This window comes from Aquarana catesbeiana, linkage group LG02 (assembly GCF_042186555.1).
Source record: "Aquarana catesbeiana isolate 2022-GZ linkage group LG02, ASM4218655v1, whole genome shotgun sequence".
NCBI classification, from domain to species: domain Eukaryota; kingdom Metazoa; phylum Chordata; class Amphibia; order Anura; family Ranidae; genus Aquarana; species Aquarana catesbeiana.
In genome coordinates this window covers 183,613,719-183,630,729 of record NC_133325.1, presented here as the reverse complement: position 1 = coordinate 183,630,729, position 17,011 = coordinate 183,613,719, and the positions used below count along the sequence as shown (strand labels likewise).

Here is a 17,011-nt window from a genome sequence, read left to right as displayed (position 1 = left end):
CCATTCACCTAGGGAAAAAAGTGTCAATAAAAAACAGTACACAGGTTTTTAAAGTAATTTATTAGGCAGCTCTGGGGTCTTCTTCCGACTTCGGGGGTCTTCTTCTGACTTCGGGGGTCCTCTTCCGACTTCGGGGGTCTCTCCAGCGTCTCCTCCCGGTGTCTTGATCTTCTGCCGGCTCCTCCGCTATCTTCTGCAGCTCAATTGCTAGCGGTGGCCCGGACTTCTGCCTTCTGCCTTCTTCTTCTTTTCTTCCAGAGATGTTGACACGACACTCTCTCCAGCTGGAATGGTCTCTGAACGCTCCGCAATGGACTTATATAGGCGGTGACCCCGCCCCCTTATGAGGTCACTGTCCCGGGGTATGCTGGGACTGTGCCGTCATAAGGGGGCGTGGTCATCACCCGGTGACCATGCCTCCTAAAACGTCACAGTCCCAGCATGCCCAGCGACTGTGACAGCATAAGGGGGCGGGGTCACCGCCTGTATAAGTCCGTTGCGGAGCGTTCAGAGACCATTGCAGCTGGAGAGAGCGTCGTGTCAACATCTCTGGAAGAGAAGAGGGAAGAAGACGATCCAGAAGTCCGGGCCACCGCTGGCAGAAGATAGCGGTGGAGCCGGCAGAAGATGCGGACACCGGGAGAAGACGCCGGAGAGACCCCCGAAGTCGGAAGAGGGCCCCCGAAGTCGGAAGAAGACCCGGAGCTCCCTAATAAATTACTTTAAAACCTGTGTACTGTGTTTTTTATTGACACTTTTTTCCCTAGGTGAATGGGTAGGGGTACAATGTACCCCATACTCGTTCACATAGGGTGGGGGGCCGGGATCTGGGGGCCCCCTTATTAAAGGGGGCTCCTGGATTCCGATAAGCCCCCCGCCCGCAGACCCCGACAACCAACGGCCAGGGTTGTCGATAAGAGGCCCTTGTCCTCATCAACATGGGGACAAGGTGCTTTGGGGTGCCCCAAAGCACCCACCCCCCCATGTTGAGGGCATGCGGCCTGGTACGGTCCAGGAGGGGGGGGGGGCGGCGCTCGCTCGTCCCCACCCCCATTCCTGACTGGCCGGGCTGCGTGCTCGAATAAGGGGTCTGGTATGGATTTTGGGGGGACCCCCACGCCGATTTTTCGGCGTAGGGGGTTCCCCTTACAATCAATACCAGACCTAAGGGCCTGGTATGCCCCTGGGGGGGAACCCACACCAGTTTTATATTTAAAACTTGGAGTGGAGTTCCCCCTTATGATTCATACCAACTACTGTATGTTTTCATTTGTTAATGCCAAAAATGTGGCAAAGTTGTACAAAGTAGTACTGCTCCCAAATCGCGGCCGCGAAATCGCGGTAAAATCACGTGACTTTGAAGTCGTATAAGTGTGAAAGGGGCCTAAGGAATATTTACCGTACCTTTTGCATATATTTGTTTGCTATGGTCAGATTTTTTTTTTTTTTCTGTAAAACATGAATGTCTGCATGAATATATGGTATTCTTCGTTTCACCCAGCAGGGGGTGCTGCAGTTTTCCAGTCTGTCTGCCTTTCAAAAAAAAAAAAAAAAAAGCCTGTTGTATACAGAGTAGAATAACTCAAGGCTGAAACTTACACAAACGCACTTTAGATGATGCACTTTTTTTTTTTTTTTTTTCGTTCAACCAAAAACAAATGATTTGACTCCTCCATGAACACACTCTGTATTGATGGGGGGAATCCCTCTGATGTAACTATTGTATTCTGACAGCGAGGAGAGTTCCCCGCTGTCAGAATGCAGTCATCAGTGCTTCCAGCTATAGTCAGGGACACTGATCAACCAAAAAAAAAAAAAAAAAACCTGACCAGCTGGTTGCATAGAAGTTGATCAAGAGATTGACTTCTGTACAACTGGCCTGTCCATAGATGAATCTAAATTTGGCCGGTCCCAGCAACATTTTGATCCATCTATGACCAGCTTTATCCCCCTTTGTCTGCCTGCCTTCCCATACAGGGACACAATTGAAAGTCAAATATAAAGTAAGCAGTAAATGTCTTTTGATGTGCTCTGTGAATGCAGTATCATTGTAGATCCTATTCAAAATAGTTGTTTGTAAAAAAAAAAAAAATAGGATATGACATAAATATTAACCACTTGAGCCCCGGACCATTATGCTGCCTAAGGACCAGAGGTCTTTTTCCAATTTGGCACTGCGTCGCTTTAACTTTTAATTGCGCGGTCATGCAATGCTGTACCCAAACGAAATTTGCGTCCTTTTCTTCCCACAAATAGAGCTTTCTTTTGATGGTATTTGATCACCTCTGCAGTTTTTATTTTTTGCGCTACAAACGGAAAAAGACTTCCCATACAGGGACACAATTGAAAGTCAAATATAAAGTAAGCAGTAAATGTCTTTTGATGTGCTCTGTGAATGCAGTATCATTGTAGATCCTATTCAAAATAGTTGTTTGTAAAAAAAAAAAAAAAAAAAATAGGATATGACATAAATATTAACCACTTGAGCCCCGGACCATTATGCTGCCTAAGGACCAGAGGTCTTTTTCCAATTTGGCACTGCGTCGCTTTAACTTTTAATTGCGCGGTCATGCAATGCTGTACCCAAACGAAATTTGCGTCCTTTTCTTCCCACAAATAGAGCTTTCTTTTGATGGTATTTGATCACCTCTGCAGTTTTTATTTTTTGCGCTACAAACGGAAAAAGACCGAAAATTTTGAAAAAAAATGATATTTTCTACTTTTTGTTATAAAAAAAAATCCAATAAACTCAATTTTAGTCATACATTTAGGCCAAAATGTATTCGGCCACATGTCTTTGGTAAAACAAATGTCAATAAGCGTATATTTATTGGTTTGCGCAAAAGTTATAGCGTCTACAAACTAGGGTACATTTTCTGGAATTTACACAGCTTTTAGTTTTATGACTGCCTATGTCATTTCTTGAGGTGCTAAAATGGCAGGGCAGTACAAAACCCCCACAAATGACCCCATTTTGGAAAGTAGACACCCCAAGGAAATTGCTGATAGGCATGTTGATCCCATTGAATATTTATTTTTTTTGTCCCAAGTGATTGAATAATGACAAAAAAAAAAAAAAAAAAATATTTACAAAAAGTTGTCACTAAATGATATATTGCTCACACAGGCCATGGGCCTATGTGGAATTGCACCCCAAAATACATTCAGCTGCTTCTCCTGAGTACGGGGATACCACATGTGTGGGACTTTTTGGGAGCCTAGGCGCGTACGGGACTCCGAAAACCAATCACCGCCTTCAGGATTTCTAAGGGTGTAAATTTTTGATTTCACTCTTCACTGCCTATCACAGTTTCGGAGGCCATAAAATGCCCAGGTGGCACAACCCCCCCCCAAATGACCCCATTTTGGAAAGTAGACACCCCAAGCTATTTGCTGAGAGGCATATCGAGTCCATGGAATATTTTATATTTTGACACAAGTTGCGGGAATGTGACACTTTTTTTTTTTTTTTTTTTTGCACAAAGTTGTCACTAAATGATATATTGCTCACACAGGCCATGGGCCTATGTGGAATTGCACCCCAAAATACATTTAGCTGCTTCTCCTGAGTATGGGGATACCACATGTGTGGGACTTTTTGGGAGCCTAGCCGCGTACGGGGCCCCGAAAACCAATCACCGCCTTCAGCGTTTTTAAGGGCGTGAATTTTTGATTTTACTCTTCACTGCCTATCACCGTTTCGGAGGCCATGGAATGCCCAGGTGGCACAAAACCCCCCCAAATGACCCCATTTTGGAAAGTAGACACCCCAAGCTATTTGCTGAGAGGCATGGTGAGTATTTTGCAGCTCTCATTTGTTTTTGAAAATGAAGAAAGACAAGAAAAAACATTTTTTTTTTTTTTTCTTTTTTCAAATTTCAAAACTTTGTGACAAAAAGTGAGGTCTGCAAAATACTCACTATACCTCTCAGCAAATAGCTTGGGGTGTCTACTTTCCAAAATGGGGTCATTTGGGGGGGTTTTGTGCCACCTCGGCATTCCATGGCCTCCGAAACTGTGATAGGCAGTGAAGAGTGAAATCAAAAATTCACGCCCTTAGAAAGCCTGAAGGCGGTGCTTGGTTTTCGGGGTCCCGTACGCGGCTAGGCTCCCAAAAAGTCTCACACATGTGGTATCCCCGTACTCAGGAGAAGCAGCAGAATGTATTTTGGGGTGTAATTTCACATATTCCCATGGCATGTTTGAGCAATATATCATTTAGTGACAACTTTGTGCAAAAAAAAAAAAAAAAAAATTTGTCTCTTTCCCGCAACTTGTGTCACAATATAAAATATTCCATGGACTCGACATGCCTCTCAGCAAATAGCTTGGGGTGTCTACTTTCCAAAATGGGGTCATTTGGGGGGGGGTTTGAACTGTCCTGGCATTTTATGCACAACATTTAGAAGCTTATGTCACACATCACCCACTCTTCTAACCACTTGAAGACAAAGCCCTTTCTGACACTTATTGTTTACATGAAAAAGTTATTTTTTTTTGCAAGAAAATAACTTTGAACCCCCAAACATTATATATTTTTTTAAAGCAAATGCCCTACAGATTAAAATGGTGGGTGTTTCATTTTTTTTTTTTCACACAGTATTTGCGCAGCGATTTTTCAAACGCATTTTTTGGGGAAAAAACACACTTTTTTAAATTTTAATGCACTAAAACACACTATCTTGCCCAAATGTTTCATGAAATAAAAAAGATGATCTTAGGCCGAGTACATGGATACCAAACATGACATGCTTTACAATTGCGCACAAACGTGCAGTGGCAACAAAATAAATACATTTTTAAAAGCCTTTAAAAGCCTTTACAGGTTACCACTTTAGATTTACAGAGGAGGTCTACTGCAAAAATTACTGCCCTCGATCTGACCTTCGCGGTGATACCTCACATGCATGGTGCAATTGCTGTTTACGTTTGACGACAGACCGCCGCTTGCGTTCGCCTTAGCGCAAGAGCAGGGGGCAACAGGGGTGCTTTTTTTTTTTTTTTTTTTTTTTCTTTATTATTTTTTTGCTTTTTTATCTTATTTTTAAACTGTTCCTTTCATTTTTTTTTTTTTTTATCATTTTTATTGTTATCTCGGGGAATGTAAATATCCCCTATGATAGCAATAGGTAGTGACAGGTACTCTTTTTTGAAAAAATTGGGGTCTATTAGACCCTAGATCTCTCCTCTGCCCTCAAAGCATCTGACCACACCAAGATCGGTGTGATAAAATGCTTCCCCAATTTCCCAATGGTGCTATTTACATCCGGCGAAATCGAAGTCATAAAATGCTCGTAGCTTCCGGTTTCTTAGGCCATAGAGATGTTTGGAGCCACTCTGGTCTCTGATCAGCTCTATGGTCAGCTGGCTGAATCACCGGCTGCATTCTCAGGTTCCCTGTTGAGACAGGAGAGCCAGAGAAAAACACGGAAGACGGGGGGGGGGGGGGGCATTCCCTCCCACGGCTTGTAAAGGCAGTCTAGAGGCTAATTAGCCGCTAGGATTGCTTTTACATGAAAGCCGACCGCTGGCTAAAAAGAATGATACCAAGATGATACCTAAATCTGCAGGCATCATTCTGGTATAACCACTCAAAGTCGTGAATGGCGTACCTGAAGACAAAAAAATGGTTAACAATAAAGCACAGTAAACGGTAAAGTATAAATAATTGCATACCTGAAAAACAAACCTGATAAAACATAATAACAATAAAACATTGCAGAATAGAATACAGTAAAAAAGAGCAGAACAAGAGAGAGAGAATAGAGAGAGAGAACAATAAAACGACAACAATTTTTTTTTTTTATTTTATATATATATATATTTTTTTTTACACTTTTTTTGTAACTAACTTTTATAACGGTAACCGGTTCCAGGTTCGGGTCTCTCAAAATGCGATGGCATCTTGGGAGACCCTGTGAAAGTGTGCCTAGTCTGTGCAATGCTGTACCCTACGCTAATACTCAACTAGTGTATGGTAGCGTTCAAAACATTCACCAATGCAAAGACCAGGATTGTCAGAACAGGAGGGACAATAATAGCGGGTGTCATGCCTATATCCGCGCTTGCTGCAGACACGACATCTTTTTTGGGGGGGTTCGCTGGGTAGGGGTACTCGGGAGGACATAAAAATGCCTCTCATGCAGCTGACTGCATTTGGTTGGGGATGTGAATGGGGGAAGTACGGGCGCTGCAGAAGCGGTGGGTTCCCAATTAGGATTGGCGAATGCAGCAGGAAGGGCACTATGGGCACGACGGGCCTGTGTTTGTCTTCTTGGTGGCAGCGGGACACTACTTGTGCTTGCCACCTCACCAGCTTGAACTGCATTTATGGGACTCGCCATGTCACCAAGTGTTACTGCAGTGCTGGTTTGACTACGACCGGGGTGTACTAGGCCGCTGGTGCTTGCCAGTTCACCAAAACGCCACAAAAAAAACTGTTAGCGATCGCAGGGATCAGGCCTGACTCTGCGAACGCTGCAGTTATGCGTTTAGTGTTTTGTAAGTGACGGTGATCGATCGATACTGCATTTGGGTGGGCTGGGCTGGGCGGAGGGGCAAAACACAGGTGCTAGCAGGTATCTGGGCTGATCCCGCTAACACTGCGTTTTTGGGAACCCTAAACTGCTGGAGACGCTAGTATAGATCTGATCGGATCAGATATTGATCCGTTCAGATACTATACCACTAAGGGAGGTGTATGGTGCGTGTGTGGGTGTTAGCGGTACTGGCGCTAACCTGACGCTGCCTGGGGCTGGTGCTTGCTAGTTCACCAAAACGCTACCAAAAAAACTGTTAGCGATCGCAGGGATCAGGCCTGACTCTGCGAACGCTGCAGTTATGCATTTAGTGTTTTGTAAGTGTCAGTGATCGATCGATACTGCACTTGGGTGGGCTGGGCTGGGCCGGGCGGAGGGGCAAAACGCAGGTGCTAGCAGGTATCTGGGCTGATCCCGCTAACACTGCGTTTTTGGGAACCCTAAACTGCTGGGGACGCTAGTATAGATCTGATCGGATCAGATATTGATCCGTTCAGATACTATACCACTAAGGGAGGTGTACGGTGCGTGCGTGGGTGTTAGCGGTACTGGCCCTAACCTGACGCTGCCTGGGGCTGGTGCTTGCCAGTTCACCAAAATGCTACCAAAAAAACTGTTAGCGATCGCAGGGATCAGGCCTGACTCTGCGAACGCTGCAGTTATGCGTTTAGTGCCTTGTAAGTGACAGTGATCGATCGATACTGCACTTGGGTGGGCTGGGCAGAGGGGCAAAACGCAGGTGCTAGCAGGTATCTGGGCTGATCCCGCTAACACTGCGTTTTTGGGAACCCTAAACTGCTGGGGACGCTAGTATAGATCTGATCGGATCAGATATTGATCCGTTCAGATACTATACCACTAAGGGAGGCGCATGCTGCGTGCGTGGGTGTTAGCGGTACTGGCGCTAATCTGACGCTGCCTGGGGCGACGCATATCACCGCCGGGCGATCGGGGGGCTAAACCTTTATTCGGTAATAAACGGCGGGTTCCCTGACACTATAAAAAATAAACTAACTAACCAGCGTCACCCGTAACGGTTATACGGTGATCAGTGGTGAAAGGGTTAACTAGGGGGCAATCAAGGGGTTAAAACATTTATTAGATAGTATATGGGGGTCCCTGTCGCTATAAAACGCTGACGGCGAACCTAAATATTTACCTCACTAACTAGCGTCACCAGCGACACTAATACAGCGATCAGAAAAATGATCGCTTAGCGACACTGGTGACAGGGGGTGATCAAGAGGTTAAAACTTTATTAGGGGGGGTTAGGGGGGTATCCTAGACCTAAAGGGGGGTAATACTAACTGTCCCAACACTGTAACTGTCACAAACTGACACCAATGCAGTAATCAGAAAAAAAAAAAAAACTGCTGGTGTCAGTTTGTGACAGGGAGGGGGGGGATGGGGGTGTTTTGTGTGCCTGGCATGTTCTACTGTGTTGTGTAGTGTTGGTGCATTCACAGTGATGTCTTCTCCCCTCGGCGCTGGAACGGAATACCGAGCCGAGGAGAGATGACATCATTTCCTTTGCTGCTGTTTAGCATACAGCAGCAAAGGAAGTGATCTGATTGGCCAGTGGCGATCGCGAGGGGGGGGCCACGAACGGATGGCCTCCCCCTCATCTCCGATCGCCGGGGGACCAAACGGGACCGCCTCGGGCGGCGGGGGGGGGGGTCCGATCGGACCCCCCACCCGCGGGAGGCAAATCACGTACATGTACGTGATTTTGCCTGCCCGTGCCGCCTTGCCGACGTACATCGGCGTGAGGCGGTCCTTAAGTGGTTAAGAAAATAAAACAAAGTTTAAAAATGTATTTATTTTAAAACAATTGAAATAGATCGAAAACCACTATAGTTTGCCAAATGTGGGTATACACTGGAATTATTTTTGTGTTCACCCACAGGTCCCAGTATCCACACAAGCGATGTGGGTGCAGGGATCTCCCATGCTGCACTATTGTATTCTGACAGTGGGGACTCCTCCCCTGCCAGAATACACTGATCAGAACTGCAGCAGCTGATCGAATGCTGATTTGCCAGCAAGACTGTTTGACAGAAGGTGGTTTGATGAACCGGCAGAATTTCACTTGTGTATACCCAGCTTTAAAGGGGTTGTAAAGGTTTGTCCTTTTTCACCTTAATGCATCCTTTGCATTAAGGCGAAAAAACTTCTGACACTGGCCGGCCCCCCAGTCCCCCGGGTTTATTCACCTGAGCCCTTTGTTCCCTCGGCGGAGACGCTCTCTTCCTCTCTGCCCGGGGTTCTCGGCTCTTGATTGGATAGATTGATAGCAGCGCAGCCATAGGCTTCCGCTGCTGTCAATCATATCCAATGACAGGGGGGGCGCGGTCGAGTCCGGCATTCTGTCTCTGTGCACACAAATGCTGAACTCGGGAGCGCGCCAGCAAGGCCAACTCCCAGGGAGAGCACTTCTCCCAGGGGGTTTACCAATGTGAGGAGGAGCCGCGAGCGCTACCAGGGGACCCCAGAAGACGATGATTGGGGCCACACTGTGCAAAACGAACTGCACAGTGGAGGTAAGTATGATGTTGTTTGTAATTTAAAAAAAAAAACATAGGTTTACAATCCACTTTAAGAGCAGTACACGCGAGCTGCATATCGGGTGGCATCGGCCGGTTCAATAGAAACCGGATGACATTTGGCTCTTGTGTACGGAAGCCGGGGAATCAGAAGTTCAGTCAGGTTCTGTCGAAAGGTCATGACCAAAAAGGGTCTGCCAACCAGCTCCCCATCAGAGCTTTCAGCCGATGGCTGAGAGAGCTAACTGGAGTGTTCTGGCGGGGGGGCCATCCCACTGTCAGAACACAATAGCACAGTAGGGGAGATCCCTGTACTAACATTGGATTGTTAGTACAGCGGCTCTGACCTGAGCTGTCAGGTTTTATTTTCATTCAACTAGCTGGGAGGTTTGATTGAGAAATCTGAATGGAGCTAGAATATGGTGCAAATAATTGCTGCTATCCTTACTGTATTTGCTGTAGGTACCCTATGCCAGATCAGAAATTCATCTTACTGAGCTTCTGGAGCATGTGTGTGAAAAGATGACGGAGTATGGTGAGAAGACAGACCCAGAAATGCACCGCAAAACCTATGTGCGAGTCCTCTCTCGGGATGGCAAAAAGTTAGATGCGTCTGCAACTAACATCGATAAAAAAGTCATCGATGACTTGAAGTCCACAGTGAGTATTACTGCTGAAGTGTATGAGGGAATGTGAATAGCTTAGTCAAGTACTGGTAAAAACTGCTTATTACCAGATTTTTATTGCTTTCTGTGACACCACAGATGTTACTTCCACAGAGAGACAAAGAAGGCAATTAAAAAATCTGATATAGTTTGTCTACTAAAAAAGTTGTAAAGTAACATAACACAATTACTTGTATTATCTCTGTTTTTGCAAGATATAAAGTGCAGTGTGCGAATTTCTTTAAAATTATAATCATAAATACCTTTTTTCACAGCTTCTGTGTGCAGTCACATGATCCCCCTCTGCTCCCTCAATCTAAGAAGAGCAGTGGGAGGGGCTGAGCTTCCTCAGTGATGCCAGCAGAGGCAGATCATGTGACCGCACAGAGGAGTTGTGCAAAAAAGGTATTTAGGATTATCATTTTAAAAAACTGACATACTGCACTGAATATCTTGCTAAAACAGAGAAGATACAAATCATTGTGTTATGTAATTATTACCATTTATACAGGATTTATATAGCGCTGTTTTCGCAGCACTTTACAGCATGGGGGCAGACAGTACACTTACAATACAAATCAATACAGGAGGGATCAGAGGGCCCTGCTCGTTAGAGCTTACAATATAGAAGATGTAATGTATTGGAATTGAGGCAGGAGGGGAGGGGCTCAGAGGAGGTCGGCTCTGCAGACACAGACCGGAGCTGACAGAAAAGGAGGAAGGAGGAGGCTTAGTGGAAGAGACACTCGGTACACTGCAGATGACGGAGGCACGTAAACTGACCAGGGTGGTCAGGGCTCAGCAGCCATGATTATTGTGGTCAGCACACAGAGGGGGACAGGATCAACCAGGTATTTTAGATACAATAAAAAGGTACAAATTACAATGCAACAGCACTATACTACTGATTATACTTTAAAGCAACAGGAGCTTTTTTTTTTTTTTTGGGTAATAACCACTTTAACGTGTAAGGCAAAACTTTTTTCTTCGTTTTGGATTGAGTAGAACACATTTTATCCTATATTGCTGTCTGTTCTCCCATTAGGGGAGATTCACCCTCTCCATTTGTCCTGTTTACCATTATCATTGAAAGGAAATTAAATCGCACATTTTGGGTTGACACCAAAACAGTAAAAGAAGGGAAATCTTCCAATGGGGACACTAGTTCTGGTGACAATGGTGACACCCCGGGATTCCCACTTTGTAGGGATTTCCTTTCACTTCCTGTTTTGGCTGTGGGACAGGAAGTAAAGGGAAATTTTCCCTATGGTACACAGATGGCAAAGAAAAGCTGACACGAGTTATAACCCTCCCTTACTCTATCCTAAATGAGAAAAAAAAAGTTTCGACTTTAGTTATTTTTCAAGGAACACTTTTAAAATCTTTAAAATCTTAGGCCTCTTGCACGCGGAACTGATGTTTGAGCATCTGCTTTTTTGGACGTAATTTCAGGCATTTTGTTTTGCGCATATTCCTAGGTAAAATTCATTAATATTTATGCTCCTATGCATGTATTTGTGTGTACCGGAGCAAAATACCTACTGGGAATGCAGATTTTTCTCAAATCACCTTTCAGGACAGCCTTGGAGAGAAGAGCGTAGCTCCGCCCATTTTCCAGGAAACACATGCAGCTCTAAAATCCCTCCTCTTCCACCATGGCTTCAGTTATTGTGTTTCCTCCGCCATGGTGGAAGCGCTGTAGGAACCAGGGGGAGCTGCGCTCTCTTCAAGGTGGAGGGGTATAGGCTCACCTCAAGGCATTGTTTGTTTTTTCTTCCAGCGACCATCCCAGCTCCCCCCCCTCCCCAGTACTGGCAGGGAGTTCTCCGGTGTCCCCAGCCTCTCCAGCTCAGAGGAGCAATGGCCAACAGGAGGTGGCACATCCTGGAGCCCGGGGTCCACGGTGTACGCCACGTTCGGCTGTGCGTCTTACTGTCTGGGCGGGGCGACAGTGGTTCCAATTGCTGCAACGTAGAGGTCAGGGTCAGGTCTATCGGCTGGTGCCTCCGGTTCCGGCTCTCATTGATGACGCCGGAACCAGGAATTTTAAATCCAGATTTTTTTTTATTTGCTCAGTCCCCGCTGCGTTCTCTGCAAAATGGATGAGAGACCCACAGCCTCGGCGGAAGAAGGCGTCCCAAGACCGGTCAGGCCCAGGTAAGAAGGGTACAGTGGTGCCCCAATCTTCTCCTTGTGGGCCTATGTGTTTCTGTTTGTATACCTCCCGCCTGAGGTGACTCGGCTCGGACCCTGCAGCCTGGATGGGGGGGGCTATATCTGAGAGGTCTGGCAACTTTTTTGGGGCACATGGTTTCTTTTTGTCCTGGTGGAGGGCTGTCTCACTAAGGAGATGGTGACTCTGGTTATTTATTTCTAGGTTAGAGCATCAGCAAAATCTAAACCTCCTCCACCAGCTCAAAGGAATTGTCCATCTTGCAAGAATCCTCTCAGAGATTCATGGCAAAAACCATGTGCAGAACCTGTATAGCAGAGCTTGTTGAAGAGGAGACATCCCAACAATGCACGGATCTGTTTAACTCTGTATGAGAACTGATGAATTCCCTAAGCTCGATCGAATCTCTGCTGGTCAGAACCCCGGCAAGCCAAGCTGAACCCCAACAGCCTCCGTCCAGCCCCCGAGCATTCACCTCTAAGGCAGCAGAGTCTATTGACCCGGGGGATAAGGGGACAAGTACTCTTCCTTCCCTCAGGGATTCGGACGAAGAGGAAGATGATAGCCGGGTGTCCAGTTACAAGCTATCACTAGAGGAGATAGATGATCTCTTAAAAGCACGACCCTAGAGATCCAGGAGGAAAAAGTACAACTGTCGGTACATGACAAAATGTACCAGGGCTTGGATGAAACCAAACACAGGATGTTTCCGTCCACATGGTCCTCTCGGACGCAATTAAAAAAGATTGGGAGGACCCAGAGAGAGGTCCTTTCTTTTCCAAAACCCTCAGGAGAAGATTCTCCTTTGAAGAAAAAGGAGACCGAGGTTTGGAACAAGAAACCCAGGTTGGACGCAGCGTTCTCACAGGTATCCTGTCGCACGGACCTCTGCGATCGAAGATATGGGGGTACTAAAAGACGCGATGGATAAGAGGGCAGATTCCCTCCTGAAAAAAGCGTGGGATTCTACCTCATCCAGTCTCAAGCCTGCAATGGCTTCCACAGTAGTGGCCAGGAACCTGGATGTCTGGATTGAAAAACGTAAAGGTCACATGGAGGCGGGTACATCACGAAAGGAGTTCCTGGAATCCTTTCCACTGATGCTTAAAGCGGTAAAGTACATGGCTGATGCATCAGCATAATCAGTAAAGATGTCGGCAAGATCTTCAGCTCTGGTGAACTCAGCTAGACACACTATCTGGCTGAAAACTTGGCCTGGAGATACGGCATCCAAGATAAAGTTTTGCGGGTTACCATTCTCAGGTGACTTACTTTTTGGTCCAGACCTTGAGATGGTCCTGGACAGAACCGTTCTTTCCAAAAAGAAAAAAAAACACTCAAAGAATTTTTGTACTGTTCAGCAGCCCCACAAAAATAGGGACCAGGACCAAAAGAACCGCTGGGCCTTCCAAAGGGTCATGGGAAGAGGGGGAGTTCTCTTCAGAACCCCCGATCAGCCCCCTAAAAACAAGTGACAATCTCACTCCAGTGGGGGGAAGATTATTGTCTTTTCACCAGCAGTGGGAAAAGACCACTACAAGCCTGTTCGTAAAAAAACATTATCACCCAGGGGTACAATTTGGAGTTTTCAGAAACCCCTCCGAGTAGATTCTTTATCACCAATCTTCCAAAAGACAAGGAAAACTTTCGCAATGACGGGCCTGCTTCAGGATCTGATACAACAGGAAGACATTATCAAAGTCCCAAAACATCAGGAGGGTCAGTGTTTCTATTCACACATCATCTTAGTGATGAAACCCTCGGAAGTATCGGTTGATACTGAACTTGAAGATTCTAAACAAGTCGATCCATTACAAACATTTCTAGATACTATCTATTCGATAACAAAGCTATTGACCCCAAATTTCTTTAAGGCATCCCTGGATCTGCACGTCCCGATAGCCCAAACTTCACAATGGTTTCTCTGTCTAGATCTCAACCTGGGGAGTTCAGTATGGCATCTCCAGTTCAGAGCTTTGCCTTTTGAACTATCATCTTCCCCCAGGATCTTTACAAAAGTAATGGCGGAAGCTCTGGAGCCTCTGAAGCTAAGAGAGATATTAGTTGTCCCGTATCTGGACGATCTAATACTTTTTGCAGACTCCAAAAACCAGGTCCTGACAAACCTGCAGGCAACTCAGGCTCACCTCAAGAGCCTTGGTTGGCTACTAAATCTGGAAAAGTCAAATCTAGATCCAGCACAGGAGAGGAAATTTCTGGGATATACAATAAACTCAGTACTTCAGAAAATCTTCCTCCCACAGGAGACGATAGAGAAGGTCCAATCTACGGTAAGACAGATTCAGACCAATCTCTGTCTTTTCGGACAGCTATGGCAGTCTTGGGACTTCTTACGGCGTCCATTCCAGCCATACAGTGGGCCAGACTACATTCCCGGCTGCTCCAGATGAACATTCTTTAAAGAATGGCTCACCTCAAACTTAAAAAGAGCGCTCTGGTGGTGGTGGGATTTTACCAACCTAACAAAAGGTCTCCCCCTGGGTCTTTCCCCTGGACAAATGTCTAATGATGGACGCGAGTGCTTGGGGAGCCCACTCAGATGGCCAGACCGCTCAGGGTTCCTGCTCCAAAGCAGAAGTCTGCAAGTCCTCAAACTGGAGAGCTGAAGGCCATCTTTCTCGGACTCTTATCCTTTCAACAGGCAGTCAGAGGACAACATGTGCAAGTACTCTTGGAAAATACAACAGCGGTAGCCTATGTATTAAAACAGGGAGGAACCAGGAGCAAAGGGCTCTTGGAGCTAGTCAGCCAGTTGCTCACTTGGGCAGAGTGAAATGTGGCATCACTGTCGGCGATCCATCTAAAGGGGTCCCAGAAGTTGCTCACCTGGGCGGAGCGAAATGTGGCTTCACTGTCGGTGATCCAAAGAAGTGTTAATTTCAGGGTTTTTTAGGGCACTGGCACAGTAGCCCTTAAAGTTTTTCCCAGTTGGGATTTATCTATTGTATCACAGGGTCTCAAGGAAACTCCTTTTGAACCCCTGCAGGAAGCATTCTTAAAAGATTTAGTTCTTAAAACCATTTTTTTAGTATCCATCATGTCAGCTAGAAGGATCAGTGCACTTCAGGCCTTGGCGGTCACAGAACCCTTTTTGATGTTTTTTTTTCTCAAATTGCCTTTAGGGCAACCTTGGAGATAGCGCAGCTCCACCCATTTTCCAGGAAACACATGCAGCCTTTAAATCCCTCCTTTTCCAACATGGCTTCAGTTATTGTGTTTCCTCCGCCATGGTGGAAGTGCATGCTGGAACCAGGGAAGCTGTGCTCTCTCCAAGGTGGAGGGAGAAGGCTTACCTTAAAGTGTGTCTGCCTGGAGTGCAGTGACCATCCCAGTATGGGCAGGGGGTGTTCCGGAGTCCCAAGCCTCTCCAGCTCAGAGGAAGCAATAGCCTGCAGGAGGCATCAGTGTCTGAGTGCCCGGGGTCCGTAGGTATGTCTCTGCTGGTCGGCGGCCTGTCCCGCATGGCAGTTCCGGGTCCTGGCTGGCAGGTGATGTCACATCTGGTGACACGGCTTCCTGTGGGGGCGTGGCAGCAAGTGGTTCCCGTCGCCTGGAACGCAGAGGCCAAGGGGGCGGGTCTATCAACCAGCTCTAACAGTTTCAGCCCTCGTTGATGATGCCGGGACCAGGTAATTTAAAACCAGATGGGTTTTTTCTCAGTCCCCGCTGCACTCTCTGCTATGGATGGACAAGAGACCCACAGCTATGGCGGAAGCAGGCGCCCCAGGCACCAGTCAGGCCCAGGTAGGAGGGGTACAGTGGTACCTTAATTCTTCTTCATATTGGCTTATGATTTGTGTGATCTTCGCTGCAGGGAGCCTGTGGCTGCACGGTCAGAGGTAACTTCGCTTGGACCCTGCAGTTTGGACATGGTGGTTGCTGTAACTGGGGTTTTGCACTGCTCGGGGCACCTTTCCCTTCTGTCTGGTGGTGGTCTATTTTTTTGCACTAAGGGCAGGAAAGTGTTTAGGGACCCTTAGGTGGAATTCATTTATTCTCATTGCAGGAAAAAGCGTTAGGAAAAACCAAGCATTCAGACCCACCAAGTCAGAGGAAATGACCTTCCTGCAAGAACCCCCTCAGGGATTTGTGGCAGAAAGGAATGTGCAGGTCCTGTATTAAGGAGCTGGTTGAAGAGGAAACATCCCAGCAATACAAGGACTTGTTCTCTTCAGTACGAGAGCTTACAAACTCGTTGAATTCGGTAAAAACTATGCTGGTACAGAGCCCGGCAGGTCAGGTTGAGCCCCAGCAACCACCGTCCAGCCTTAGGGCATCCACCTCTAGAACAGCAGAGGTTGTTGACTCAGGGGATGGGGGGACAAGTACTCTTCCCTCTTCCAGGGATTCAGACGAGGAAGATGATAGCCGAGCCTCTAGGTACAAACTATCACTGGAGGAAGTGGATGACCTTTTGAGAGCGATCTACACTACCCTCGAGATCCAGGAGGAAAAGGTGCAATTGTCGGTTCATGATAAAAAGTACCAAGGACCAGATGACACTAAACATAGTGTTTGGTCCAGACCTTGAAACTGTCTTGGACAGGACAACTGACAAGAAAAAGGCTTTCCCTTCCAAAAATAAACAACCGATCAAGAAGAATTTTCGTGCTGTTCAACAGCCCCACAAAAAAAAAGGGATCAAGACCAGAAGAACCGTTGGGTCTCCCAAAGGGGTAAGGGAAGAGGAGTTCTCTTTAGATCCCGCCCTGACCAGCCCCCTAAGAACAAATGACATTCTTAACCCAGTGGGGGGAAGATTGTCTGCCTTTCACCTACAGTGGCACAATACAACTACAAGCCTGTACGTGAAAAGCATCATCTCCCAGGGATACATTCTGGAGTTTTCAGAGACCCACCCCCCAGCAGATTTTATGTCACAGCTCTTCCAAAAGACCAAAAAAAAGCTTTCGCAATGATGAACCTGCTGCAGGATCTGATTCAACAGGAAGTGATTATCCAGGTCCCAAAACATCAGGAGGGTCGGGGTTTCTATTCCCACATCTTGGTGAAAAAACCTTCGGGTAGTATCGGTTGATTCTGAACTTAAAAATCCTGAACAGATGGATG

The 17,011-nt window shown here is 46.5% G+C and overlaps 1 protein-coding gene across 2 annotated transcripts in view; it reads left to right on the top strand.

The window, feature by feature from the left end:
- Window positions 1-17,011, top strand: part of CNPY2 (canopy FGF signaling regulator 2) — a 63,809-nt gene that overhangs the window by 32,850 nt on the left and 13,948 nt on the right. For both annotated transcript variants that reach the window (XM_073614006.1, XM_073614005.1), the window contains one exon: window positions 9,545-9,742. In XM_073614006.1, the coding sequence (XP_073470107.1) occupies window positions 9,545-9,742 (198 nt within the window). The remainder of the gene's footprint in view (window positions 1-9,544; window positions 9,743-17,011) is intronic.